General features: G+C 48.3%; 1 protein-coding gene across 1 annotated transcript; it reads left to right on the top strand.

The window, feature by feature from the left end:
• The first annotated feature begins 530 nt into the window (after window positions 1–530).
• Window positions 531–27,983, top strand: LOC119436873 (uncharacterized). The gene is made up of 3 exons (XM_037703895.2): window positions 531–916; window positions 18,935–19,093; window positions 22,105–27,983. The coding sequence occupies exons 1-3, from the start codon at window positions 856–858 to the stop codon at window positions 22,341–22,343; spliced, it is 459 nt and encodes a 152-aa protein (XP_037559823.1). The 5' UTR covers window positions 531–855; the 3' UTR covers window positions 22,344–27,983.

Below are 27,983 nucleotides of genomic sequence, written 5' to 3'. Positions count from 1 at the left end.
AAAGTATACCTGTCCACCTCGCCTAAAAGTTCTTCTGTTAAAACACCACGTTCGTTGGGCTCATAATTTTTAATAAAAAACGTGTATGGTCTAAAAAGAAAGCATCCTGTACATTATTTCGACAGTGTTTCGCCGAAACATGCGGGGCAGGAATAGGACAGCACTTTCGACTTTTTTGCTTGTCCTACGTGTACGTGCTCCTTCAAGTCAGCATGGAACCGTTATGATGGCTTATTTGCTTGTTTATTTGTTGTTTTGTGTTTCCTTAGAAGTTGAGTGGCGCCGGCTGCTGTTTGCTGCCACTGCTGCTGAAACGTCGAATATAAGGGAACAACGGGCTTCGGCGCAAGGCTGATGCACCGGTGTTCTTACAGTTACGGCAGGTGGGGAGGCGGGCTTCCCCCCTCGGCGCTACGGACAACTTCCAAAGCGCCTCCCATCGACTGCGACGACAAACAGCGCGCGCGCCGCCACCGCCGCTCTGTTTTCCGCGTATGCGAGAGGCCTACAGCCGTCGACGTACGGTTACCTGACCGACCGTATACCTGTTTCGGCGGAAAGGAGGCGGGGTGGCAAGGGGGGGGGGGGGGGGGGGAGTCGCAGCGGCCGCCGCTCCTTCTCGAAGTCAGCCCCGGCTGCTCACTTCGCTGGCGGCTTGCGTTTTTGCCGTGGCGTCCCCACCCACCCACCGCCGCTGACGAGGCAGTGCCGGTGTCACAAAGGCCCCCGGCGCTGGAGGCGCTGACCGCGGCGGCACATCGCAGATGACGACGCCCGTCGAAACGTGGTGCCGGTGATTACCGCTACGAGCAGGTGGTGGTGGTGCCGAGCGGCGAAGCTTCACGCGTCGCAGCCATGGAGACCGGCGTTTACGTGACGGCGCTCGCGTTGTGCCTCGCGTTGCTGTGGGAGTCGGGTGAGTCCTGCCTTGTGCCTCTCGAGAGCGGCTAAGTGTCTTGCGAAGCAGCGAAAGGCGATGCGCCTCGATCGCGAGCGAGCCGCTCGCGTGCAAGTGTGTCAATTGCCTCGCGAGGCGTGGCGCGCGGCGCTACGAAATTCACGCACGAGCAGCAAAAAAATGCGCGCGCGGACGACGCTGCGGTTGTCGTTTGCTCGCCTACTGGGCGGTCCTCCTCTACCCGCGTAGACACGTCGCGGGCGTGTTGGCATCGACACTAGGTGCAGCGGTGTGCGCGACACGCGACGTGAATCGCGTGTCGCGCACACCGGGACGTTAGGCCTATAAAATATAACCGCCTTTCCACGATATTCAAAATTTCGCTCCCAAACAGCGGATCCTCGGGAAGTGGCGCGACTACTCTTCTGGGCATGGGAGTTTTTAAGAAAGCGGTGCCTTACGCAGCAGCGTTAGTTGTGCGTCCGTTCTGCCGATGCTGTCACGCGCTATTTGCCGACGGCCGGCGACGTGCGGACGCGCGACGGTTTCGCTAAACACACACGGACAAGTGCCGCGGCAGCGGCGGCGCGTGTTTCCGAAGCGGTCGCGTTGCGTGCTTCCTGCGGGGCCCGCGCGTGTGGAAGACAAATAAAAATGGACGCAGCGCTTGCAAATGCGCACCTGACGACCCGCTAGACGAAGGTCAAGCTCCGTGCATGAATGGCGATTTCCTAGCCAGCCTGCCAAACCGACCGCTTGTGGAGCGTGTTCCGACAAAGCGGTCTGTTCGGTTTGCAGTCCCGACGCGTTGGTTGAACTTGGCGTGGCGCGCTTATTTCGAACGCGGCGGGTGCGTGCGCGCGTGCGCGCTCTCATCCGGTGACACGGCGCCGTCCCTTGGACTCGCGCCCACATTCCGGCGGCGTCGGAGGCAGCGTGGCTTTCGTACCTCGAACGCTTCGAGGGAGCGCGGGAATGTCGTGGTTTCCGCCCAAGGTGACGTCACCTAGCGCAGCGAACGCGTGGATCGTGAATCGTCTATTATGGGTGCCGCAACCGGTGCTTTACGTGCGCAAGGACAACGCGGAACGAGCGAGCGATGGTCGCAGGGGTTCGCGGAGGGCCGAAGAAACCGCGAGATGTGCCGCGCTTACCAACAGGCAGCTTCCTATTGCAGAACCGCCGCCACGCGTAAGGAGAAATCTTTACATGCAGGGGCGTACTGCCGAGTTGCGTGCATGGCTGCTTGCGCCTAGAGGCAGCCGGCTCACACAGGATTGCTCGGACTCTAAAGGCGCACGCGCTTGCTAGTATAGATACAAGGATGCTTTTTTCGAAAATGTGGCCTAGTGCCGAAATTTCGGCGAGCTATAGGCTTATCCGCGAGAAAAGCTACAGCGTGTTTCCAAGTGTCGTTACCCCAGCACGGTGCCGGCCTAGCGCCCTGCCGTGGTAAAACCACGTTCCCGTTGCCACCCGTCGCTGCCTTCTCACATTTCGCACTGTGTACTTGCCCGTGTGATTTACAATGAAAGGCAAACTTTGCAGCATCATTAGTTGCGCGCTGCGTATATACAGGGCTGCCAACATGTACCGTTATGTTCTTTACGGACGCGAATGTCGCGCAGAAGTCTTGGGAACTCACTTCGTCTTCTTTTTAGAAACGAAGTGGCAAGGCATATTAGCCATGATGCACAGAGAAGTCGTCTCTGTGCTGGATATATGTGTTACTTGCAGAAAAGCGCGCTCATTGATTTCATTCAAGTGGTATATGGGCACCCATAGACGTACTCAGGCAATCGATCATAATACTGGCACAAACCAGCGTCGTGTTTTTTTTTTTTTTTGTTCCTTCTTTTTTTTTTTTTCAAGCGAGCTGTCATTGGCGGGCCCTAAAGCCAACTTCGAAAGTCGTGCCTCAGTAACATTTTTAAAGTTTTTTTTTTTCTGGAACAGCGTAAATGTGGTCTATTAACTGCATTTGTATTCTGGCGCGAAAAACGTCTGAACATCACGTGTGTTTCGCTGGAGTGGCGATTCCAGCGCGAATTCTGTTCTGTCTCATCGATGAAATCCTTGTCGTCGGAAGCACGTAAATTCGTGCTTCCAACGACAAGGAATTCATCGATGAGACAAGAAACGCGCATGTATGAAAAATATAGTTCCGACTTGGGCGAAATCTTGATTTTCTCTCTTTTCTTTTATTCAAAAGCGGAGTTCGCTATTAGTGCTGCGCCACAAAGAGACAAGGGCACAGGCAAGAGACTGACAAGACGGTTTCCTGTGTCCTTCTGCGCTGTGTCTGCCCCATCCATCAGTCGTATAGACATGCACCCCGAGGCTTCCCTATTTGTCGTTCCTGTTTGCCTATTGGCGTGACTGATGAGCTCTCATATTTAGTGTTTCACGCAGTGGCACCGGAAGGTGGGATTAAAAGAAAAGGGGGGTAGGCTGTTTCGATGTGCGCGCCAGAAAGGAGGGCTGGGAAGGGCGCCCCCTCCAGTCTATGGTATACCATTACCTCTGCAGACACTATATGCATGGCCAAAACCTGCTGTTGTCGACACCGGACTGTTCATTAGCTCCTTTGACCCCCCCCCCCCCCCCCCCCCGCTCACTTCCAGCGCCATATATCTAGCCTCAGTGCTAGTTTCACGTCTTGCGAAGCAATGACGAAAATTTTTCCTTTTGCCACGTGCACGTAGTGCTGGCCAGTTTTATCTTCGCAGTATTAAGCATACGTTAACTAATGAGATGCTTCACTGTTACACGATGCTGGGCGCTTTCTTTCGCCATTTCCTCAATTTACAACATGATGCGCGCACACACACACACACACACACACACACACACACACACACACACACACACACACACACACACACACACACACACACACACACACACACACACACACACACACACACACACACACACACACACACACACACACACACACACACACACACACGCGCGCGCGCGCGCGCGCACTTGCGAACGCACACGCACACACAAACCCAAACAGACACACATACACACGCGCGCACACGCGAACGCACGCACACAGCTTGTCAAGGCATTCAGTAGCAGCGCGAGGAGGAGGAGGAACAACTTTATTAAAAACACCAGTCAATGAAAGTCGGGAGAGAAATCCTTCTGCCCCGTCGCCCCTAGGCGTCGGCCGGAATACCTTGAGACACAGCAGCAGCATGGGCTTGACCGATGATGTCCTGCTGGACGTTGGGGTCTGGGCTGCGGAGCAAAGCCTCCCAGGATTCTAGAGTGCGCGAGCTATCATGCTTAGACGGACATGTCCACACCATGTGAACCAGATTTGCTGCCTCATCACAGAATTTGCACTTTGAACCGAATACTCTTGGATGCCACTTGCTGTAGAGTACGGGCGGGGTTTGGAAAAACCCCCGTCTGTAATTTCCTCCACATAACCTCATCTTTCTTACTGAGTTTTCTGTCCGCTGCCGGGTAAACTTGTCGATTTAGTCTGTAGTGTACTGTGATTTCCTGGTATGCGCGCATATCCTCTCTTCTGTTTATAGTTTCGGTGACTTGGGAGGTTCCGGGGGTCGACCGGTAAGTGAGACCTCGGGCGACCGAATGAGCCTCCTCGTTCCCTCTAAGTCCCTGGTGAGCTGGTGCCCAAACGAGCAGAACAAGCTGTCTGGGTCCCCCGTCCCTGTTTAATACTACGGATGGCAGTCTCCGTCACCCTCCCGATTCGTAATTTCTCACGGCGTTTTTGGAGTCGCTGATGACCACCTTTGCCCCCCTTTGGCTGACGGCCAAGGCTATGGCGACTTCCTCAGCTTCAACCGTCTCGACGCCACTGATTGTGCAGCACGCCATTGGTGTTCCATCTTCTCTAACCGCCACGGCCGCATATGCCGCTTTACTGTCATATTCTGCAGCGTCCGTATATAAGAGGTCCTGTCGACCAGTATACCTAGTTTGTAATGTCTCTGCCCTGTCTTTACGTCTGCCGTCGTGAAAGGCAGGGTTCATGTTTCTGGGTAGCGGAGGTATTTTTATCTTGTCCCTGATCTGTCTGGGGATGTCTCTTGAGCGCACTTGCTCATGTTTGGGCTCGTAGCCCAATTTCTCTAAAATTTTCCTCCCCGTTTTAGATCCAAGTAGCCTTTGATGCTGCGCGGTAAGGGCAGCCTCAATCAGTTCTTCGAGAGTGTTCGATACCCCTAGCCTTATCAGTTTGTCGGTGGACGTGTTCTGGGGGAGTCCGAGCGCGACCTTGACACTTTTCCTAATAATGATTTCGAGTTTGTTCCGTTCTGTTCCACTGAGCTTGAGGTAGGGCGCCACGTACACTATCCTACTGATTACGAAGGCTTGCGCTAGCCTCAGGAGATTCGCCTCCTTCATCCCAGCGTGCCTGTTCGCTATTCGTCTGATGAGACGACACGTCTGATTTGAACTGACTTCTAACCTAGCAAGCGTTTCATAATTCTTCCGGTTTGCCTGAATCCTCAGCCCGAGGACGCGGGTACTGTCGACCGCGGGGATCTCTGCGCCGTTGACGTACAGGTGGATGCCAGCCTCGCGCTTTTGGTGAAGCCGTCGTTTTCCGGGGGGCATTAGGAACAGTACTTCCGACTTTTCGGCCGAACATCTAAGTCCTTTGGGTTTCAGGTACTCCTCGATGATGTCAATTGCAATTTGCAGGGAACTTTCTATTTGCCCATCACTGCCCTTGTTCATCAATAATGTTAAGTCATCCGCGTATGTGGTGTGGTTTAGATTCTCAATTTCCCCCAACTGTTCGGGGAGTCTCAACATCGCAATGTTGAAGAGGGTAGGTGATAAAACCGAGCCCTGCGGCTTCCCCACGTTACCCAGTTCAATGTTCTTTATAGATTCTTCCCCTATCTTGAGAGTGGCATTCCTGTTGGTAAGAAAGTCCTTGATGTAACGGTACACTTTCTCCCCGACATTGAGTGAGTTCAAATTCTCCAAGATAGACACGTACCTCACGTTGTCAAATGCCTTTGCCACATCTAACCCCACGATCACTTTCGTGTCTCGCGTTTGCTTGTCTATAATTTCATCCTTGAGCTGCAGCATCACGTCGCATGCCGACAGCTTTGGTCGAAAACCGATCATGGTGTCCGGATACAGTCCATTTTCCTCCATGTACCTATTGAGCCGCGTCTGAACGACGTGCTCCATAAGCTTACCCACGCAGGAGGTGAGCGATATAGGCCTGAGGTTCTCGAAGCCCAGTTTTTTACCCGGCTTGGGAATGAAAATGAGGTCGGCGAGTTTCCACTCCTGCGGTATCGTCCCCTTCTCCCAGCACTCCTGCATGTACGTTGCGAGGTTGGCGATTGAGCTGTCGTCTAAGTTACGGAGCATTTTGTTGCTCACTCTGTCCGGCCCTGCCGCTGACTTAGTCCTTAGCCGATTAATCTCTGCTCTGACCTCAGCCAGGGAGATCGGGGCGTCTAATTCCGAATTCTCTCCCCCTCCGTAGGCCGGGAGGGGTTCAAGTCCGGCGGGATTGATGCACCTATTTCTAACTTCTTCTAAGAGTTCTTTCTTAGTGCCATCAAATTGATGCGCCATTCTTTCCAGCTGTTGTGTGGACGCTGACTTTGTGCTATCCGGATCTAAGAGGTGGCGAAGAAGTCGCCACGTTCCGCGGTACTCATATTCCTCTCCATCTGATCGCAGACGTTCCCCCAATTTTGCTTCGTGAGCGTGATTGCGTGCTCTTCAATTTCCTTGTTTAAAGCCGCTATCTGTTTCCTGATATTTCGAGCCCATCTCTTCTGTCGAAGTCGGTCCTCAAGCCTTTTCTTTTTCCTCCAGAGATTAACTAATCTCATGTCTAGCGCTTTGTTGTCCCCCTCAATTTCCACCGCTTCGGTGGCTTCTTTCACAGTGCGCACTACGCCATCGCTCCACTCGGCAATATCAGAGATGGGAGCCGGGTCGTCCCTGAGTGCCCTGAAAAAGTCCCAATTTACGGCCTCTACCCTCCGTTTCCGGGGGGTTGCCGGGCCTCCTTCTACCACCACTTCTATGATTTTGTGATCGCTGCCCAAGTCCTCCTTTGTATTGCACCACGTGGCTCTAGTGCCGCTCCCCGTCAAAGTCAGGTCGGGTGTCGTGTCACACGCGACACTAGTTCCCTTCCTCGTAGGCTGCATCGGGTCGGTTATTAAATCCAGATTATGAGTTTGTATGTCGTCCCACAATTTCCTGCCCTTGATCGAAGTCTGCTTATATCCCCATGCCGTGTGGTGAGCATTAAAGTCCCCCACAATCAACAGCGGGTTGTTCTTAATCATACGTCGCGTCGTCGCGAAGAGATCCCCGAAGTCGCATTTTCTTTGTCTGGGAGAGCTGTAGACATTTAATACAAACAAGCTACCGTCTCTCTTTCTTCGCGGTATCAGTTCTACGAGAGCGTGGTCGATTTGTGTACTCCCAGTGTCATGCTGCACCGCCGTGACGTTTCGCCTGACTAGGGTGGCCACCTGCGTGCTTTCGCCCTCGCCTACATAGCATTTGTACCCCGACAATTTTGCCTTTCGGCCGCATTCCTGTAGTGCTATTAGCTCCGGTCGATCCCCGTTCCTCAGGAATTCCTGTAGGACCGCACGCTTGCGCGTGAAGCCTCTACAGTTCCCTTGCCAAATGGTGTTTTTATTGGATCTATGAGCCATGACTGCCAACTATAGCTGATTCATCTGACTTCCTAATACTTGCTGGGTGAGCTCTTCATATGCCCGATCCCTCTTCGCAAATTCTGCCTTAAGTTCTTCAGTGAGTTTATTATCCCTCTGATGCAGTCGCTCTGTGAGATTGTTATCTCGCTGATGCAACTGCTGTGTCAGATTTTGGAACATCCCCAACATGCGTTCCTCGAAGGCCTTGCGCGAGAAAAAGAAAGCTTTGCACGGTAACCGAATTGAATGCGCTCTATAACTCGCAAAATATCCAAAGTAAGCGCGATATATCTGACCATGAGATCTGTATAGTTAGATAAATGGTTGTAAACGGGTTAGCTCGGTATTCAGTTTGTTTTTTGTTTTTTACAGTACGGAAACTCCATTTAGCGAGGAAGCAAGTTTTGCGCGCTATGCAGACACTATACGAGCGTAAATGGCGGCTTGCCAGTTGAGTAGTTTTCTGCTCATCCCGTCCTCCTTGACCTCGTGCGTGCGTGTGTGTTGTTGTTGTTGTTGTTGTTGTTGTTGTTGTTGTTGTTGTTGTTGTTGTTGTTGTTGTTGTTAGAAAGGCCCCTCGGATGTTAGTAGAAGACGTTTAGGAAATTCCGAACAACCACTTTCTTATGCATGCGATAAATCGATCAACTTTCGGAGCGCGAAAGCTTAGTTTCAGCACCTCACGCATTGGCAGCTGCTTGCGACTGCGAGGCGGCACCAGATTATACGTATAAAGCGCAACATTTGCTATTGCTAGCCCTTGCTGTGCTGCATAGCTGCGTTATATTAGCTACATATAACAGCGCATACACTCGGGAAGCCGCAATCTCGTGCTTCGCCAGTGTTTCGGGTGCTTCGTTTATATATGCTTAAAAAAAGGAAACGGACAAAGACAGTATACATTTAAAATATTGCCCAGCTTCTTTCTTCTTTAACCCGTAACATTCGGAGTGGTTGAAAAAAAAATATAACATGTTTATTAAAATACGGAACCGAGTAATTACAAAAACCGAATCGTGTCGATCCGTTTCCTGCATCCACACTATCTCGCTCTTGCATTCTTTTTTCGCGCATGAAGTTGCCGCTAGCAGGCGCAAAAAAAAAAAAAAAAAAAAAAAAAAAAAAAAAAAAAAAAACATTCTTGGCCTCTTGGAACACGCTTTGAACGGCCTGACTGCTGCGCATACCGTGTTCCCCCGCCGGCAAGCGTGCAAGTTCGAAAACAACTTGCGCTTCAGATCACCTCCCGCGATTATGGGAGCAAGTTTGTGATGACGATCACCCTTCGAAAAGCCAAAGTTGGCATTACTCGCCGGTCTTGTCGCATAAAATTAGGCCTTGCACCATAAGGCGTTATCTTCTGCGTTTCAACTCGCGGGGAAAGAAGGGATGGAGGCGGTTAGGAATGGGACGGTGCGATTGAATGCAATTGAACGGGAGCGGTATATAGTAGGCGGTGTCTGAACTTGCTGCGAGCGAAAGTTCGTTGATAATTCTCCTTGCGCGTCTCTTCTCTGCACTTGGAAATTCAGCTCAAGGTCGTAAATATACGCGGAGGTTGCGGTATAAAAATTCAACCCGTAGCCTCAGCCGCCTCAAAGTTCGCGGTGAATATAATTAATTTTTTTTTCTTCGTACATTTGCTCGGTGAAGAAACTCAAGAACGTTTGTGATGTATGCAGAGAGTGCCCGCTGCTCCAGGTGTGCCCGATCCTTTTTTGTACAAATGTCGATTCCTAACGATCGTGTTGATGAACTGCGAAGAGCTTTCGCTTTATTTGACAGTGCTCAAAAAAAAAAAAAAAAGGGGGGGGGGGGACATTTGTATAAAGAGCAGCCAACTACACTCGCTGAAAAGTGCAATATAGCCATGAGCCCATGCAGAAGGGGCGTATATTACATGCTTTACGCTCAATCATTTCCACGCGACTGTTCGCCTAAGAGGCCGAGAACAATGCGAAGAGCAGAATTATAAATGAAACTTGTGCCATTCAGCAACCATAATGACTGCACGGGATGAACAGTTTTCTTTCCATCCGCATTCGTAGCCATGGGTTACAGATTTTTTTTTTTTTTTTTTTGCATTTTCTGCCTCAATCGCAAACGCATGAAAAGCGCGTTATATCAACCGCATTGCAACTCTGCTTATCGTGCGACGTGGTTTTCGAAAGGTATTATCGCAGTGATCGTCGCCATTCACGATAGTGGTCCAATTAGATACAATATTTCGGCGACTCGAATACTCTTTTCGATCAGCGCTACCTCTGGCTGTTCCATACAAGCATATCAGCAGACTTTTACTATTACCGCAATCACCAGTTAAGTGGCCGATGTCTATCACATGCGCTTGATTTTTGAACTATACAGCGCTCAACAGCCGTGCCCAATCGCTTGGTTCTCCCCTTTTCTTCTAAAATTAATTTTGCTATTCACTGGCTCCAGCACTATTATACAACAACCGTCCAGGGTAAGCAGCGCCCGCGAGAGTTCGTCTGGCAAAGGTGCATCGTGCCGTACTCTCGTGCGCGCACACCACGGCTGGGCGCAGGCTAATGGGCCTCTTCGATTATCCGTTCCTGACAGTCCCGGACTGCCAGAGACAGTGCTTTCAGCCAATGAGCGTTGCGTATGCAGTCTTTCGGACAGTCCGCGACTGTCAGAGACGGATAATCGAAGAGGCCCACTGTCTTACATAGCCGAGTGAAAGAGAGACACATTCAGACTGCGGGGCCTAAAACGTGTCGACGCGCTAGCTGACAGACGGCTGGGTGTATACACGGGGCGATCATATTAATTTATCCGAAATATTTAAAAATTGTCTGTGGCAGCTAACATAATTCTAGTCCTTGAGCTGAGTTATTCAGAGAGGCGGACATTACTTGCAAGAGAAATTGAAAGGCATAACTAATTAAAAATACTAATTATTAATTAATTACTGTACGGCACATGTTGTAATTTACGAATTCTAGCCGGTGAGTTTGCAAGACGTATCCACTTGGAATTAATTTCAGGAATGACACCACTTTGGAGATATACGCCTGCAAACTCGCCGTAAAAATGCCCTGTTGTTCCACTTACCTTTTTAACAAAACGCTCTTTTATGAATTGAAGCACAAACGAAACTGGAACGCCCACGTATTTCGTCCTATACACTTTGAGAAACGCGATCTCAGAACTGGTGTCATCCTGGAGATTCATTTCAAATGGATGCGTCTTGCACACTCACCGGCTACAATTAATAAATTGAAATATGTGCCGCAAATTAATTAATTAAAACGTTAGTTACTGAATTTTTATTGATAAGTTGAATATGTGTTTCGATTTCTCGTGCTAGTGATGTCCGCCTCTTCGAATAATTCAGCTCAAGGACAAGAATTACGCTATCTGCAACAGGCGTTTTTTTACAAATTCTGGAAAACCTAAAAATTATCACCCCGTACGCGTCGGTAATGGGGCTGACGCCCGTATAGAAGCTCACCTCAAAAACCTCCGCACGCGTGCTATTGCCTTAGGTTCTTAACAAAACGTCGCTTTATGCATTGAAACACAAAATTAACTGAAACGCCAATGCATTTCTCCAAAGTTCGGGAATTATTATCTCGAAACTGGTGTCATCCTGAGAATTAAATCCAAGAGGATCCGCTTTGCGAACTCCACGGCTACAAGTTGTAAATAGGTAATTAGTTAAAAACTTAATTAGTGAACTTCTGTGGATTAGTCGACTATGCATTTCAATTTTTTGAGCAAGTAATGTCCACCTCTTCGAGTAAACCAGCTCATTAACTAGAATCGGGCTATCTAGCTAGCTGCCACAGGCAACCTTAAATAAATTTTGAAAGTGTTCGCTGAAACACCCTGTATATACCCGCCGTGATGGCGTATTGGCGTTGCGCTCCCGGCCACTGCGACCGCATTTCGAAGGAGGCGAAATGCAAGAACATCCGTGTAGCTTGCATTGGGTGCACGCTAAAGAACCCCATGGAGGTGGTCAAGTGCGACCGCAGACGGGTGTTCTCGCACGTCGCTTTTTACCACGTACGTGCTGGCACTGAGAAAATTCGAGGGAGGGGGGCAGGTGCCTAAAGCCCCTATATATAAAAAGTAGCGCCATCCACTTCCCTCCTCCTCCGTTCCACTATCGCGCTCGGCGCGACCAGCGCGATCGAAGCGCGATATCGACAGTGGCGCCGCCTGCGTCGGGCCTGCCGTGGCAGACGACAGCTAACGCTCTACCAGAGGAAATCCGAGGAAAACTTCGATCGCGCCCTGCGGAGAAGTTTTTGAGGCGCGATTTTGCTTTGTCAGTCAGTAACTGGTCTTAATGATGCCGTTTTGGAAGTAGCAACGCGACGATGCGAGACAGCGCAAATATCAAGTGTGCAGCAAGCGTTTGCGCACGCCGGATGGTAAACAAAAAAAGCCTTTTGCCCTCGCCTTGTCGGTTGCGGCAACTTAAGGCGTAGCAGCGTGCCATCACAACGAAGTTATGGTCCCTAACACGTTTCATCCGTTTGTGCGTACAACACTTTCGTCGCACAGGCCCGAGAATGGCAGTCGGAGCGCGCTGGAAAGAAAAAAATATACAAAAGCGCAACGCGTGCTTCCACGTGACACGAATTGGCCAATTAGGGAGCGGAAGAGGCTGGGGCGACAGGAGGCTGCGAGGAGGAAACGCCGGGGTGAGCGCGGTGGCGGCAAGATCTAAGAATGGCGCTACTTTTTATATATAGGGGCTTTACAGGTGCCCGATGTGCCCTCCCCCACCTCCCCTGGCTACACCACTGTCTAGATTGGCTGCAGTTCGCTCTTTCGAACAAATCTAGCGTAATAGTTTTCTGTCTTTTTTTTTTATGAACCGGGCCCAGCTGGGGCTAAATTCACAAAGCTTTTCGTTAGTAAGTGCTAGCCGCTTGCCATTGGCCAGCCGTCTGCGCTAATAATACGTCTGACATCACGATTGGCTGGCCCAGTGCTGGAAGTTTGTCGGTATCGTGGACGTCTTTATATGACCGATACAGAAATAAGCCGAGCAGAGTAAAATGATTGGGCCCTTTAAAATGTGGAATAATTGAATGGATGATACATAGTGTCAATCTCTTACCCTCGCATTCCTCCAAAAACGGGATGTCCGTCGCCGCTATTGCAGCACTATTACAGCCAAAGCAAAGGAGAAGTTTTTTTTCCTTCTTCCTTCTTTCTTTTAATCCGTCCTCCCCATTCCCCCGTGCAGGGTAGCCGACCGTCTGGTTATACCTTCCTGCATTTCCTTGTTCTCTCTCTTTCTCCATAGTATATAGCCACCTCAGACTTTAGCATCCGTCTGTGCTTACCACTGCCAAGCAGAGGCGTAGCCAGCAACGTAGGGCACACACGGCACGTGCCCCTCCGCCCCTTCCCGGTAACCCCCTTCCGAAGGTTCTGTGTACTCGAAATACCTCATATAACGACGTGCGTGAACACACGCCGGCCCCGCCCCCTGTCAGGACTGGCGCAAGACTGGCGACCTGAAATTCGTAAGGCACACGAAGAGAGAAAAGCATTAATTAATCACTAGGAGAAGATGACGAAGGCAATGAGCGACGCGCGATTTGGACTTTAGAGAAGACTCGAGATAAATTGTCCCTTTTTCCTTCTTTGTCGCTTTGCTGGCCGATAAAGTGGTGCTTTGTTTCATTCATTCATAATAGCCTCCATGCTAGTATGAATAAATTAATATGAAGTAAATAGAATAACACTGATATAACGATGCTAGAGCGTCATTTTGCGTTCGAAATGCGAAAGAGAGAGAGGGGAGACAGAGTATGTCACGCGCTTCCGCATCTGCAATATATACTGGGTGGATATCCTGTGCTCGCGACTTCCTCTTTAGCTCGTCTTCTGCTAGACGCACCTGAGCAGGAGCGCTGTCTCTGATTGTTATACTAAGCGCACGACAGCACTGGTGTCTTGTAACTAGAGCGAGAGACAAAGGGTTGTGTAACGAGGTACGTCCTGGCATAATTGGCTATACATCTATATAGGCAACAATGGGAGACGTTACATCCGCTTCTTCGCGGACCATAGCTTCAGCTCTGAGTTTTCGGCTTCATTGTTTCGCAAGTCCGGCATACTCTCTCTCTTCACCCGAAAAGACGGTTTCCGATTTTCCTTTTGTTCTATCGCGGAGCGAATTCTTTTGTCCTATCGTTCACGGCGGACACTCTTATGAGTGTGTTCTGCATTGCGCGATTTATTTGCCGATATTTTTTTCCATTATATATGAGGTCTGTCCCAAAAGTTACTGGAGTGAGTCAGCAAAGAAACCTGGAGAGGGTGTAGTGGCGCCGCTCTATCACTCTCGCCACTCGAAAGGTCCCGGGTGACCTCTAGTAAGAGCCGGACCGCTGTGTGACGGGGCATAATTTTATGCGTGCACTTTTTGTGCAACCAATTCTTAGCCTTCGTCGAAATGGAGATCGACGAACAGACGGAACAAATGATCATTATCAAATTCATTGTTCTTCTAATATTTGGACTATCTGCATTTTCTAATGTACTGCTGTTGTACTCCATATTTATCGGCTGTATAACTTCCTGACAGGAGGTGTCCATGCAGCATTCTGCTCTGGGACCTCCTTCTGTAAATTTATCTATGTATTTTTTCTATTCGCGAAATAAAAAAACGATTAATGGATTGATTTATTGATTGATTAATTGATTGATTGACACACACGCGCGCACACACACACAAAAGGCTTTTTTTTTTTTTTTGCCCTTCCGCGGTCTGGGCAAACTCGAAACCGTTGCACGTGGAAGCCGTGCGTCTGCTCCTATAGAAACCAAAAGCGCTCAAACACTGCCGGACTACTTGGCGTCGTAACACATGTGCTAGCACATGTGTTACGACGCCAAGTACTGAGCTTTAGCGCTGAAGCTCAGTCTCCCCTCTCCCCCCTTTAGCTGTGCTCATATCTTAAATTTCCCTTCATTGTCCCAGAAAGTTGTCCTCAAGAGAGCAGCAGCAGCCACGGTCTGGAAAGTCCGGGATGGTCCGAAAAAAAAAAAAAAAAAAAAAAAAAAAAAAGAATGTGCTTGGGCAACGCTGAGGCGACGTGACAATGAGAGTGTTACTTGACTGCGGTTGTAGCGCCGGTTGTCAGCTTTCGATATCGCAACGGGCGCGTCGCCCTGCGTGTCGTGGCACTTGTGGGCGCGCGGCCCGTCACCCTCGCGCGCGAGGTCTTTGATCCCGCGCGCCAGCCATACGTGCTGCGAACCCATACGGAGCCGCGCGCGTATTAACGCGCGCTGGATCAACGTCCGCTCCATGCATCTTTCTCGGTATTCGCCGCCGTGCTCGTCGACCCCGTTGCGCGACCTCAGCTTTCAGAACCGTTGGCGTTTCACGCACGGACACGCCTGTGTATATCGGAATGTATATGCATGTATACGTGTCTGTTTCCCGTTACCCGACTCGTGTTTCTTTCCTGTGTATTGTTATTTTTTTTTTTTAAATAATGGCAGTGAGACGTTGCAGTGGGGATGTGCTCTGCATTTGAGGCCCTTCGCGATCAGCGCCGACCTGTCACGCGCGACGCCTGTAGGCAACATGTTCGTCAGCCACAGTATATGTGTGCTGGGGCGCTTCCTTCTCGCCTTTTTTTTTTTTTTTTTTTAGCTTTCTCCCTCGCTGTGAGATATGGGCAGCTGTAGAAATAACCGGTAGGCTGAGGTAAAAGCCGGTGCCTTTGTTTCTAAGTTTCATTCAACCGCAATTTGAATGATCCGCCGCAGTATAGCTCAGCGGCTATAAACTTCTTCTGCTAGAGCGTGCTCCTCGCCTCTTGTCCGCCAATTAGATAAGAACAACCGTTGAGTGTAGACAATATGTTATCGGTTTTGAAAGCGAACGAAGGTGACCTCCTAGAAATGAGGAGGCTGTTTGATTGGGTTGTTCAGACAACGCTGCGGGTCACCGCCCGATGCTTGCGTCGGTGGTTACGTAAATTTGACGTCAGAAGTTTGGAATCAAAACAGTTTGGAATAATTTTACGTTATAGCGTCCCTGAACACTATATAGAGTTCACGGATTCCATCCCGCCAACGGTAGCCGGATTCTGATAGCGGGTAAAAGAAATAAAGAAGGAAAGGAAATAAACATCCGTGTACTCGAGATTTATGCTCAATGTAAAAATTAGGGGATCAAAAATTGAATATATAGCCCTTGCACAGCCCTGGTGTAGCCTTAGGCTCATTCACTAAATCAATGCAATTCCTGGATTGATTGGCTGGAGGCTCACGTTACGCGATGCGTTTGCACCTGGTGCCGTATATTTTAACGATTCTTTTCCTCCTATCATATATGTGTGCGCAGAAGGGGGGTCAAGGGCCCCAGAACCCCCCTGACCTTCTTGGTGACAGTGGGGGGGGGGGGGGGGGGGGGCAAATCGAATGCATATTCGTTAGTTTCATGCCCCATATGATCACCTTCGACAGTTGCTTTTGCCTTTATTGAGCTGGGCATGTTGGGCTGTCTACCAGATATGATTCGATCATTCAGCTTTGGCATAAAGAAGACAGGCTTTGAAGGGCCCCTCACCAGGTTTGGCCATTGCAAACAGACAAGCGCAGTATATATATATGCAATGACTGACGATCGCGTCTGCAAAGTATTACACCGCTGCGCGCCGCGAAAGCCGCTGAAATTTTAAACCAAACGCCGCGCGCCCTTCTCAAGTGAACCGCGCTCCCAGCCGGAGAGTCGAGGACAGACGCACAAGTGCATGCGCCTACGTAATTCGCATTGCTGAAACGTCACTCACCGCGACACGTGACTTCAATGATTATTCAAGGCTACAGCAGTTATTTGTTTCATCTGTTGCTTCACTAGACGATTTAATGTTTAGAGAAACAAGAAAACCTACAAACCGAATGTCTGCGAGTCTGTTTTACTCCGTGCCTACAAGAGGGGCGTATACTTCCATTTCGTCAGATTATCCATGTTCCTGAGATTATCCTGAGGCAATGGCTGCTGCCTTGAAAAGCACCGTGCAATATTTTTGTGCAGCTCGTTTTTCACTTATGGGAAGATGTAACTTTTTAACTGTCTTAGTGCTTACTGCTTAGTAAGGAGAGTTCTGCTCCCCCCCCCCCCCCCCCCACACACACACACACACATTTATGACTGCACGACAACCAACGCATTGTAGATTCTCTTGTAGAACAAGATAAAGCCGTTGGTATTGTTTCTTTTCACCAGTCTGTGTCTATATACTGCATCGTTCCAGGTCGTTTAAAATAAGGTTGTGGACAAAATACACATTGCACAACAGCCTATAGAGCATTACAATGTGAAATTGGCATAAGCGATTATGGAATAAATGATAAATATTATATTATATGTATACTGGCTGTTCATTTTTCGTTGAATGTCGGCGAAATGTCTCAGAATGGACAGCACGCGTAAATGGGATGGAGTGGAAGATGCGGAGATGGCGCAGCGAGATAATTTAGATCCCCTTATAAAGATCCCTGCGCACGCCTGTATGCCTCCGATTCAATGTATTCCGTATCATCGGTCCCACTGAGTAGCTTATCTCGGGGAAATCGCGGGCGCAGCTCCGAGCGAGCCAGTTACAAAGCGTAAACAAAATTAAAAACGAAAAAAAAAATCGTTACGAAATGCCATGATTTTGCATGCGAAGCGTTCTATTATATGCAGTGCCCTTCACCCGCGTTTGCTGGTCTCATTTTGTCTACTTTTTTTTTTATTCTTCGTTTTGTACGCCAAGTAAATGTTAATATACGTGCAATCGATCTGGAATCCACTGGCAGTAGGCCACCGCGTGAACTGGATTTTGCGACGAGCCTTCAAGGCCGGCGCAATGGCGTGCATTTTATATATCTGAGCATTCTTGTTTCTGTTTCCCAGCGCTATCAAGAGACCATGTAAGTAGATTCTAAGTATGCGTGGAGCGGCGTATACGCTATCGAGGAGGACGTGGCAGTATAGCACTTTCGGCTATAACGACGGGCGCGAGCGATGGTGGCAAGAAAATATGACACGTGTGAGGATTTCATCCCTACTGAGTGCTGCAGTTACCGCCCGCGTAGAACACAGTCCAAATCTGCAGCGTGCTAGCGCTGTATAAAGTCATTATACTCGGTAGGCATTTTATTCGTCGTCAGCCGAAAGACGTGTGCTCGTTCCTCGCAGGACAATGCGCGGCGGTCATTACATTGGTGAGAAAAAGAAATTCTGATAAAAAAAAATAAAGAAAAACGCTGATAAGGTGCAGACCGGAGATGGAATCCATCACAAAGTGAAACGCTATATATACAGTACACTCGATCCACACAGTCTGAAAACAAAAGTAACTCTCAGCTACATTTCTTATTGACTCCATTCGCAACTTATCGTAAGCGTGCGTGTGCTTTATACAGAGTTGCCTTTCTTTTTTTTTTCTTTTAGTATATAACAGATTTTTTTTTTAAATATAAAACTAGCTGTGCTTATAGACAACGCCATTACGCTTTCACGCTGTGGTTGTATGGACAGGTCAGGTCGTATGAACATGCATTGATAGTTCACAGCACACATTAGGCCATTTCCTGCGGCTGCAAAAAGTTTCTAGGCTGACTGTGCGTAAAAATATCTGTGGCTACAACTTAGAGTTCAGCCCCCCCCCCCCCCCCCCCCCCAAAAAAAAAAAAGAAAACGACGAAAGGTTAGTGTAAGCAGATCGCACTTAAAGACAGTTAGTAATAGGTATGTGCATATTGAAAACATGTTGGTCATGTCTTGCTGATTTTATAAATGAGCAACTGGCAACTGTGGTTTGTCGCGCAATTTAAGTCCGCCTACCCGTATAACTCCTATGCGAAGGTGCGGAATTGCGTTATCTACGAGAGACGATTTTTAAGAGGTCTATTAAATAATAATAATAATAATAATAATAATAATAATAATAATAATAATAATAATAATAATAATAATAATAAGAAGAAGAAGAAGAAGAAGAAGAAGAAGAGAAAGAGAAAGACATATATTTACCTTGGTTCAATATAGATGAATATAGATTAGTCGGAAGTAGGTGGTCATTCCGCCTATATACATTCTTTCATGTCTTGCCAGAAGATAAAACAGACATAGAGTATGGGTCTTGCTTTCAAATACCAACTATAGGTCGCTCAGTTGAAAGCGCCTTCAGAAGAATGAGCTGAAAAAAAAAGTGCCTTCTGTAGCCCGCATACTTCTTACTTACAACTGAGTCGTAAGTTTGTCGTTGTTTCCTCTGTTTCTGAATGACGTGCACGAACTTGCTTTTCTTTTTTTTTTTTTTTTCGTTCGCAGGCGGGACGATCAAGTGCTGGGAGTGCAACTCTCACTTCGATCCGCGGTGCGCCGACCCCTTCGATAACAAGTCGCTGCCCATTGGCGAGTGCGCTGCCCGGTCGTTGCAGATGTACCCAAAACTCAAGGCCTCCATGTGCCGCAAGATTCGACAGAAAGGTATTACATTTCAGCTGTTTAGCGACGAAGGATGGCATGCACAGTGGATAAGCGCCATGGCACAAGAGACGAGAGAGAGCAGAAAGGAAAGGCAGAGAGGTCAACCAGACACGAGTCGGGTTTGCTACCCTGCACTGGTGAAAGGAGGTTTAGCACTAAACTTTAGCTCGGGGCCGACTCCGAATTACCGCTTCAAATAGTTGTAAAACGCAGCAATGCGCTTATGAGACAACCCCTGGACCGATTTGAATGAAATTTGTCGCATTCGAAAAAAATACGGTAAACGCTATAGTGACTGTGGGAAGCAGAATTTTGCATTTAGGGCCTGGAACGTTTTTACATAAATTGCCAAAAATCTGCGTGTTTGAAGAAGGATAGAAGCACGAAGTTTATGAATCCGTACTTTGCATAAAAAATACTAATAAGGTGTCGCAGTTGTGTAAGCTGCATCCGGTAAGCATTCCCCCCCCCCCTCCCCCCCCCCCCCCCCTATGTAATACCCTCGGTTGCGAGGGCCTTTAGGGGTATTTTGTATAAATAAATAAATAAATAAAGCGGGCACATTTTATATCTGAATTTACAGCTTACGTGCACTTGTTGCAATGCTTACAAGGCTTTACGCAAAAATCTTATTCACGTATCAGTGGTATATTTCAGAGTGGCGTGTAATACACCATCTTTTTTTTTTCGCTTTAGACGTATTATCAGGTGTAGTTTACAGAATTGTGATATCGTTTTTCATTGCTGAGCTACAGAGTTGCAAACGTGAGAGTTTTTTTTTTTTTTTTTTTTTTTTTTTAGATGTTGCGATTTTGAACTATTTTTACAAAAGTTTAACGGAGGGGATGGGGTAAATAAAATAATCTGCTTCCTACTGTCGCTAGATTTTAACTTTTCCTTTTAAATGTAATAAACCCCATCAAATTCGGTGCAGTGATTGCCGAGAAAAAAACTTCGGGAATTCCAGCAGTTGGCTTGATCGCTTTCTGGGCTTGACATACGTGGTTTTCATCATGGGGCTGCACTGCATGGGGAACGTATACGCGAGGTCCGTGCAGATATAAATGACCACTGCGTTGTGCTCGACGGGCGTTGACGAGCTGGTGGATTCGTATCCAGTTTGCGTTAATGGAACGTGATAGGTTTGGTCGGAAGCGCTGGACATCAACTGAAAGTGACTCCACGCAATATCAAGCTTTGCACATATCTTCAGAGCTGCGCAAGTTTACGACGCATAGTATTTAAACATTGCACATCGATAGCTGATCAGTATTCTGGGTAATTTATCCGTAGAACTGTTGCAGTAACGTACACGCTGTAATAGCTATAGGCTGCATGCATGCGGGCGACCCCGCACGCAGCCACAGCCTCAGCTCCGAATTAAATATATTCGCAATTCAGCCTTGTATAGTGGCGTGCATATTTTTTTAAATAAAAAAAATTGAAAAGCTAGTCACCCACCCGACATGGGCGTACAATCGAAGCCAAAAGGAAGCCCATACAGGTTTCGCAGAAATAAAGAATCGCAGTTGAAAATTTTGTCCTGGTCCGGGGTTAAAAACGAAGAAAAAAAAACGAAAAAATATATAAATAAATAAAAGGTACGAACATTTAAAAACTAATAATTAAAGGCACAGTAAATCAGCCCGGTGTGCTCATATCTGGACAGATAACGACGGAGAAAATGGAAATTACGGCACCAAGTATGTGCTTTCAAAGCATCATCGGCCATCGTATAATGTTTTGTACAAGAATATTATTAACAAACTTATTGCTTGCCTCCAGCGGGCAATGGACAGCTGTTGAATGATTATGGGTACCATGACGATGGTGGTGACGATGATCATGAATGTAAGCAGCATGTGCCGGATTCCAAATGAGCCGTCGACCTCCGGAACGCTGTGATCGAGCACGCCGCATCAAGGCAGCAGCGTCATCGCAGAACCTGTACGAAACTGCGGAGTCGTAGCGCTTGCGTGTTATTGAGCTAAAGATATTGCACAAATATTTAAATTTTTGTCATACTTTGTCACTGATAAAAAAAGTCCTGATGTTTATCTTAAGCTCCATTAAGACGAAATAAGACGAAACTTAAGCTCCATTGTTAAGACGAAATGTACGCGAAATAGTGCCTGTGAACTCTGTTTCTTAACTCGCGCATATAGCTATAGCAACAGCAAAATTCTCCACGAGGGACCAAGCCCAACTTGTATAATTGTCAACTTTGCTGTACACTCCCTTTTGTTCACCTTCTTTGTAGGTATTCGATGGCTTTGAATTGATCAGAAATTGGGGACAGTGCACCAAAAGCGTCTGGTATATATACCTGCCAATTCCCTCCCGAATTGTACGTAAAGTTTACGAATTTGGGTCCTTTTTTGGATTTTATGAATGTTTTCTTTTATGGGGGTTTTAGTAAATGCTAACACGAAGCAAATTCTGTTCGCGAAAACGTCTCGCTCGTCGGTCTCCGAACCTTCCGTTGTGTAAGTCTTCTGATGCTGAAAGGACGCCCAAATGCATGGGTAAACTTGCTTCGAGCACGTTCATGCTGACAAGTTCCTGAAGCAGGCAAAGTCGGCAACAGCAGAGTCGCTGAAAAATTCACTGTATACTCTAAAGACAATGTATTGCTTGTCATTCTCTGCTGTTCCAAGTTTGCTGATGCGTGTGTGCTGCGTTTGAATGTAAATCATCGTTGATAAAGCGCGTATACACGTGTCCCACAAAAGTCGTGTGCTCAGGGCAAGCTTTAAAGCAAAATGAAGGGATATCCCCACTCCGCCCCGATGTCGTGTCCGCGGGATTTTTAAGAGTTCACAGGTTGGCAGGCATGATAGTATAGTCGCTGCATTTTGTCGCAGTTAAAGCACGGTACTCACGTTTCAGTTACACTATACGCTAGCCTCAGGGACACGCCTAAGCGTCGCGGCTCGTCATTCAGTGTGTATACTTATTGCTCGTCACGTGTGATGCCGGTTTCTTGACGGTCATGTCTGCTTGGTGCGCAGTGAACGGCAACTGGCGGTTCATCCGGACCTGCGCCTTTCTCGGCGAGCCCGGCGAAGGCACCTACGACGAGAACTACTGCCTCATGCGGACTGGCACCTACGACGTATTCGTCGAGACCTGCACCTGCAAAAGCAAGGACGGCTGCAACACAGCCTCGCAACAGAGTGGACCGCTTTTACTCCTGGCGTTCGGAGCAGCTGCAGCCACCGGGGTAGTGTTGGGCGCTCTCCGCAATTGACCACTGCGCTCAGCGTGCGCTATGCCACTATGCGTATGGGCTACTCGGACACCCCGCCTTGTGGTCCCACACGTGCGTGCACCTTCAAGGACATTTGCCATGCCGACGCTAATGGTACTAGTGGACACGAGCTGGCAGCAACGCCGCCTGGTGGTCATTTTTGTCGCCGTTCCACCCGCTCCGGATGCGAGGTCGTGACATCGAGTTGTCGGCTGGTCAACAAGAAGAAGAGATCGCTGTTTGCTGTTCGCTTCTTGCGCACAGAGCTTACTCTGTACTGTGGCGATAGAGCTTGTATACTGCGCTTAAGGTCAGCTGCGATTGAGAGACAAGAGTGGTAAAGACGGTGCCCGAAAGGTGACTCGAGTCACCTTTCGGGCACAAGCCTCACCACTCTGCAGGATCCTGCTGAAGGCGAGTGTAGTTCGGGCTGGTTGTGAAATATCCGTCGAGCGTGCTTGTAGGAGAATCCATGGCCACAGTGCGCAGGCATCAGCAGCGTGCCCCACTGAGCTTGTACTTAGCACGTGCGCACGTTAGCGCGCATACTACGGGGCACTTGGTTACGACGCTAGAGAGTCGGACGCTAAAACGATAGGGTTCTTTGAAAGCCAAGGTGGTCGATATGTAACAACGCCGTGCGATGATCATTAGCAGGTTGAAGAAATCTCAAGTATGAAGGCGGTACATCCTGCAGCTAGAGTGTACTAGAATGGGGGAGTGGGTCCAGCGGACGCCTTGACAAGCGCCGAGGGTGAAGCAAAAAAGCTGCCGTCGCCTTATTCTGAAGTTCCGGCCAATATACGTTGGCTCCGGATGTTTCGGCAGCGCCCATTGGTTGAGGTGAGCTCACGGGCTGAGTAGCTGTCGTCTGCACGACGCACCGTCGTTGTTGCGTCGTTTGCATTCTTTCCGCCGCTCTTTTCACATTTTATTTACAATAGATCGGTGGGGAATAATATCAGTGTTGCCGCCACCGAGTATCTAAACTAGATACAGCAGAGTGAAACGCTTGTCAAAACTCCATGCAGCTGCGGTAGGGTCTCCGACGCGACAAGCGTCCGGCCGGCGCGCGGGTCCGCTCATTCAGGAGAAAGCGACGGTGGCGCCATCAACTTTTCAATAAAGAAAGCCTCAGCGGGGAGCCTGCGTTGGACCCACTCTCCCAATCTAGTACACTCTAGTGCAGCTACGTTTGCCATTGATGCTAGCTCTTTCGAGAGGTCACAGTACCAAAAACGTTGGCACGTTTGAGAAGGATAGTACGGCGGCCGGTCAACCTGTCGACCGAAGTACGTTAAGAGTGACAGATTTAATAAAAGAATCTATAGATGTTGCAGTTTGGTCTTACGGGGCGTACAAGTGTATTTACCCCACGCGATGCGTTCCCGGACAAGCTGTGGGCTGTAGTTTATCTGCATACAACATGTGCTCCATGAAGGAGCAGCTAAAACGAGGTGGCTTACAGGATATCTAGCTGAAAGAAACCAATCTGGCCTAGATGAAACAGTTTGCGAGTGCGAGGGCTCTGTGGAAAAAACATTGCTGGTAAAAAGAATCGGGGGAACCGAGGGATTAACCACATAAAGCCAACAGTTTGCTTCATAAGGCGAACTGCGTTGACGCTATGAAAGCGTAAGAGCAAGGGGACACACGCGAATTAAATTTGTCGTTAATTTAGTATTGGAATGTGTTTTACTTGCGCATGGAGTGGGGAGGGAGAAGATATTTTCGTGTCCCCGTTTGTTCTGTGTGTTCAGCAGAGCGCAGAACGCTGTTTTAAATAAAGTACCGCAGGTTTCTGCCGTTATGTCGCACGCCGTTGACCGTGACTGTACAAGCACTTGTCTTCGTATTTCCAGCGCGTTACCGTATGGCGTCGTCATCCTGGATAGACGCTCAGTGGTGATCATTTGCGTTAATCTCGCAACTCACTTGATCTGCCTGCACTATACACAGGAAACCTTGCAGTGCCTTAAATAAATGTGATCGTCTTTACACGAAATGCAGTGACATTGTTCGCAGCGGATAACCGCCATCGTTTCTCTTTGAGGCATACAGCGTTTGCTTTATTTCAGTGAGCTTGCACGAGGTTGTCGCGTCCGCAGGTGTCTCACAAGAATCTCGTTTGTGGCGGCATATCGTTAGAAAATGCCTTCCATGATCGAATCTATAGCTGGCCGTCGCTGTAAGTTATGTGGTACTAGCACCTTTGAATTGCAATGCGGTTTTGTTTCGTATTTACTAAACGTGAACGAGCAACCCCCGCCAAAGTCATTCGAAGAATAACTAAAGGTGAACGGGTGAACTTGCTACTGAACTGAGGCTTAAATGCGCTGAAAAGTCAGTATTGTTTTTTTTTTCTCCTTCTCTGTCTCTCTCTCTCTTGACTTATCGACCTGGTGCGAACACGCACGGCATGGAAAATTCAGCGCTAGTAAAGTTTATGCAGAAACGACATAGATGACAATGACATAATGATTTACTCTTAGTTCCAATGTCTATAGAACTCAAATCTTATACATTCCAACTACTCGGTGTACTGCATAACACATTTTTGAAGGTCAGGTTGTGGGTTGCCGAAAAGAGAAAAAGCTTGTCTTTGAGAAACTGTCACACCATATTTTATTACATATTTTTGGCGCACTACCTGTATCCGCGAAAACATTGTCTGTAAGCCGTTGGCGTCTGAGCGCTGTCTTGAATATATTATACGTACGGTACCCCTTTTTTAGCGCAGCTCTTAGGAGCCCGTTCCTGCGGCGAGCGTCGGCCGTCGGCGTACCTCGTAACTGAGCGAACGAGCACAGCGAAGGATGAAAGAGCAAGCGCGGAGCGCAGCGGGGGATGAGAGCGATAGAGAGGAGAGCACGAGCAGGAAAGCGGAGGAGGAGGGTATGGCGAAAGCGGGAGAAGAAAGGCATAGTGACGCGCAAGACGGCCTTTGCGGCGGCGATGGCTACGAGATGGCGCCAGAGTAGCGCGCATCGTCTGTTCACCGATGACGCCAACGATATCATATATGGAAACAAAGCGCTGCATGAGCGGAGGTCTGTCAGCGGCGGCTGCTGTGAATCACACCCACGCGTCGTCACCCACGCGCTGCCTCTCACGATCTCCCGATTATCGAGGCAGTCGCGCCACACTTCGCTCCGTTTGCAACGTGTCGCACGAGACAGATTGTCCGTGCCAGCCAATTTATCGCGAAATGAAAACATGTATAGAGCTGCGCTCAAATTTCGCGTTAGGGAGTATCGTAATCGTCGTTGAATTTTTTTTTCTTCACAAGACAGCCGTAATTGTTAAATAGAAGACGGCGTTCGTGATATCGAAGGAACAAGGTTCAGCTCACGTTACCGTCTCTCAAGACTCCTTATATCTTTGTGCTCAGCATTCACAATTCTGGTGAACTCTGTGTGGAAGTTATGAGCTATCTGCAGCGGTACACTTCATATAAAGCGGTATATTTCACAAACGGAGTCCGAAAAGCAGCGCGCAGAGCAGTTTGGAACTTGGGCAGGGACCAGAGTCGCGCGACTTTCCCTTCGCGTTGAAGCGCGATCATTTTGTTAACTCGTTGCCTATTACTTTATACCCCCAGCTTTTGCGGGTGAACATTCCGTCCATATTTTAACACCCCTGAATAATCCAAGTGCCACAAATCACCGACGTATAACCAGATCACTTCCTTTCATGCTGTATACTATTTAGTTCCCGTGTTTTACTGAGAATGGAGTGTGCGTATACGTGGATCGCGAAAGGGTGGTGTGAATGCTCGTGCGATTAACCAGTGCATTTTTAGACGGATTTTTTTTTTGTACAAACGAAATGTATGAATATTCATGGCCTCTATATACAAACATGTTTCCTATTGACCATGTGAATGCGTAGAGTGGATGAAGTGTCGTACACTGCAAGTTTTATCTTATTTTTGCCCTCTTATATCCTCCATATTTTTGTACCTCGAACGCGGGCAGCAACGTGAGTTTGCTGCACGAGTAAATATACGGTGCAATCACTTTGTCTCGGTGCTGATGTCGATAAAGAAAACCAAGGAAGGGAATTCATTGGCTGTGTGTGTATGTGTCTCTCTCTTTCATTTTTATCTTCTTATATAGAAGTCCAATCCAGAAAGTGCCAGAGCCTTACATAGCTGACAGGAAGGTGGCTGATTTGCTAAACTCAGTTATATATAGTTATCGCCTGTTGGAGTAATGTATTTCACTTACGCTCAGATTTATAGGATTATACTAAAGAAAAAATTAAGTGATCCTACATTATAGGCACTTACATTGCATCTATGAAATGGAGAATAGATGAAGTTTATTGAGAAAACGAATTCGGGCGGGGAAGGTGGGGGTTGTACGCTAGGAGATGACGTAAAAGTGGGGGGCCTTGTGGCGAAGCCGCCTTCCCATTTTGCATCGTAAACAGTAGCTTTAACCCGACTGTTCCGCCTTCCCTGCAGTATAGGGGACACACACCCGACGAAAGGCCGCGAAATACGTGACGTTGTACGACGACGTCAGTGATGCCGCTCTTGAATTTGTCCGCTAATAATTCGTTATTCTTTCCCCAAAATAAGCGGCTAGAGACTATCAAGGAGGAAATGTACCAGTCGATTTTTCGCTTACCAGCCGCGCTTGCCCTGGACACACCTATCCCCTTGTTTCTTTATTCATTACTGTTGAAACCGGCTGAATAAGTGTGTTCTGTATCGTTTTAGAAAGATCCTTTATGCGTTTCAGGCAGGGCCTGGGCGGTGGCCCCGTCACAAGTGCGCTAGAATGCATTACTTCTTTAATAACGTGCTCACGTTCTTGTATATCTGTGCGACCACGTAGCTTCCCGACCTGTTACTGTTACTTTGGTGCCTTGTCGACGCTAAATTTCTCTCCCGCGAGTCGATAACGCTCAGCTGCTATTGTCTTTGTCTTGTACTGCGAACAATTTTGTCTTTCTTCTTTTTTTAACACTTCAAGCAATCTTCTTCCTCCCCGCTCCATCGTCACGCTTATTTTTCTTTGAATTTGCTTTGCAGGAAGAAGCGATGTAATCGTAGAAAGTTTTAGCTGACCGTCGGCTTACGGTACGCTCCGCTCCCGTTTGACCCCCGCAGAGGCACTGCGGAGATTTGGCATTTTTCATAAGCGCGTCTCACAAAGGCGCAGGCGACGTGCGGTCACATTGGCTGCAAGAACGACGCAGGAGCCGAGTGATCGCACAGTCACGCTACACTCGCTAACGGCTCGGCAGCGTATAGCGAAGGATAGAGTTCTGCCTTCCGCAGTCGGCATGAGCGTGCGCGCACTAGCGTTCCCTCTGGTCGGCTGTCCGCAAATTGCTAGGATACACGGGTCTTAGCGGAGCGGACTGTAAAAAAACAAACGCTGAGCTAAAACTCTCTAATGCGCGTGTTTCGAGTATATATATGCTGCCAATTCGGGAACGCATGCGAGATTATAATTTGATGGTCCTCGTCGATCTATACATGCACTGTGCACCGCGGAGCTTTCTAGGCATCAGCCGGAGACATCTCTCTCAATTCCACGGGAAAGAAAAAAAAAAAGTCATTCATTGCCACTCGTGCGGCCCCGCACGATGCTCAAGCTGTGGCGACAAATAAATGCTTTCAATACC

The sequence above is a fragment of the Dermacentor silvarum genome, chromosome 1 (genome assembly GCF_013339745.2).
Source record: "Dermacentor silvarum isolate Dsil-2018 chromosome 1, BIME_Dsil_1.4, whole genome shotgun sequence".
In the NCBI taxonomy this organism is placed as follows: domain Eukaryota; kingdom Metazoa; phylum Arthropoda; class Arachnida; order Ixodida; family Ixodidae; genus Dermacentor; species Dermacentor silvarum.
Note: the sequence above shows the minus strand (reverse complement) of the source record. Positions and strands in the feature narration are given on the sequence as shown.

Bases quoted from the DNA above. Each gene is read 5' to 3' on its own strand.
- LOC119436873 (XM_037703895.2), top strand. From the start codon at position 856: ATGGAGACCGGCGTTTACGTGACGGCGCTCGCGTTGTGCCTCGCGTTG. The intron at 917-18,934 runs GTGAGTCCTGCC...TTTCGTTCGCAG, and splicing joins CGCGTTGCTGTGGGAGTCGG to GCGGGACGATCAAGTGCTGG. The intron at 19,094-22,104 runs GTATTACATTTC...CTTGGTGCGCAG, and splicing joins CCGCAAGATTCGACAGAAAG to TGAACGGCAACTGGCGGTTC.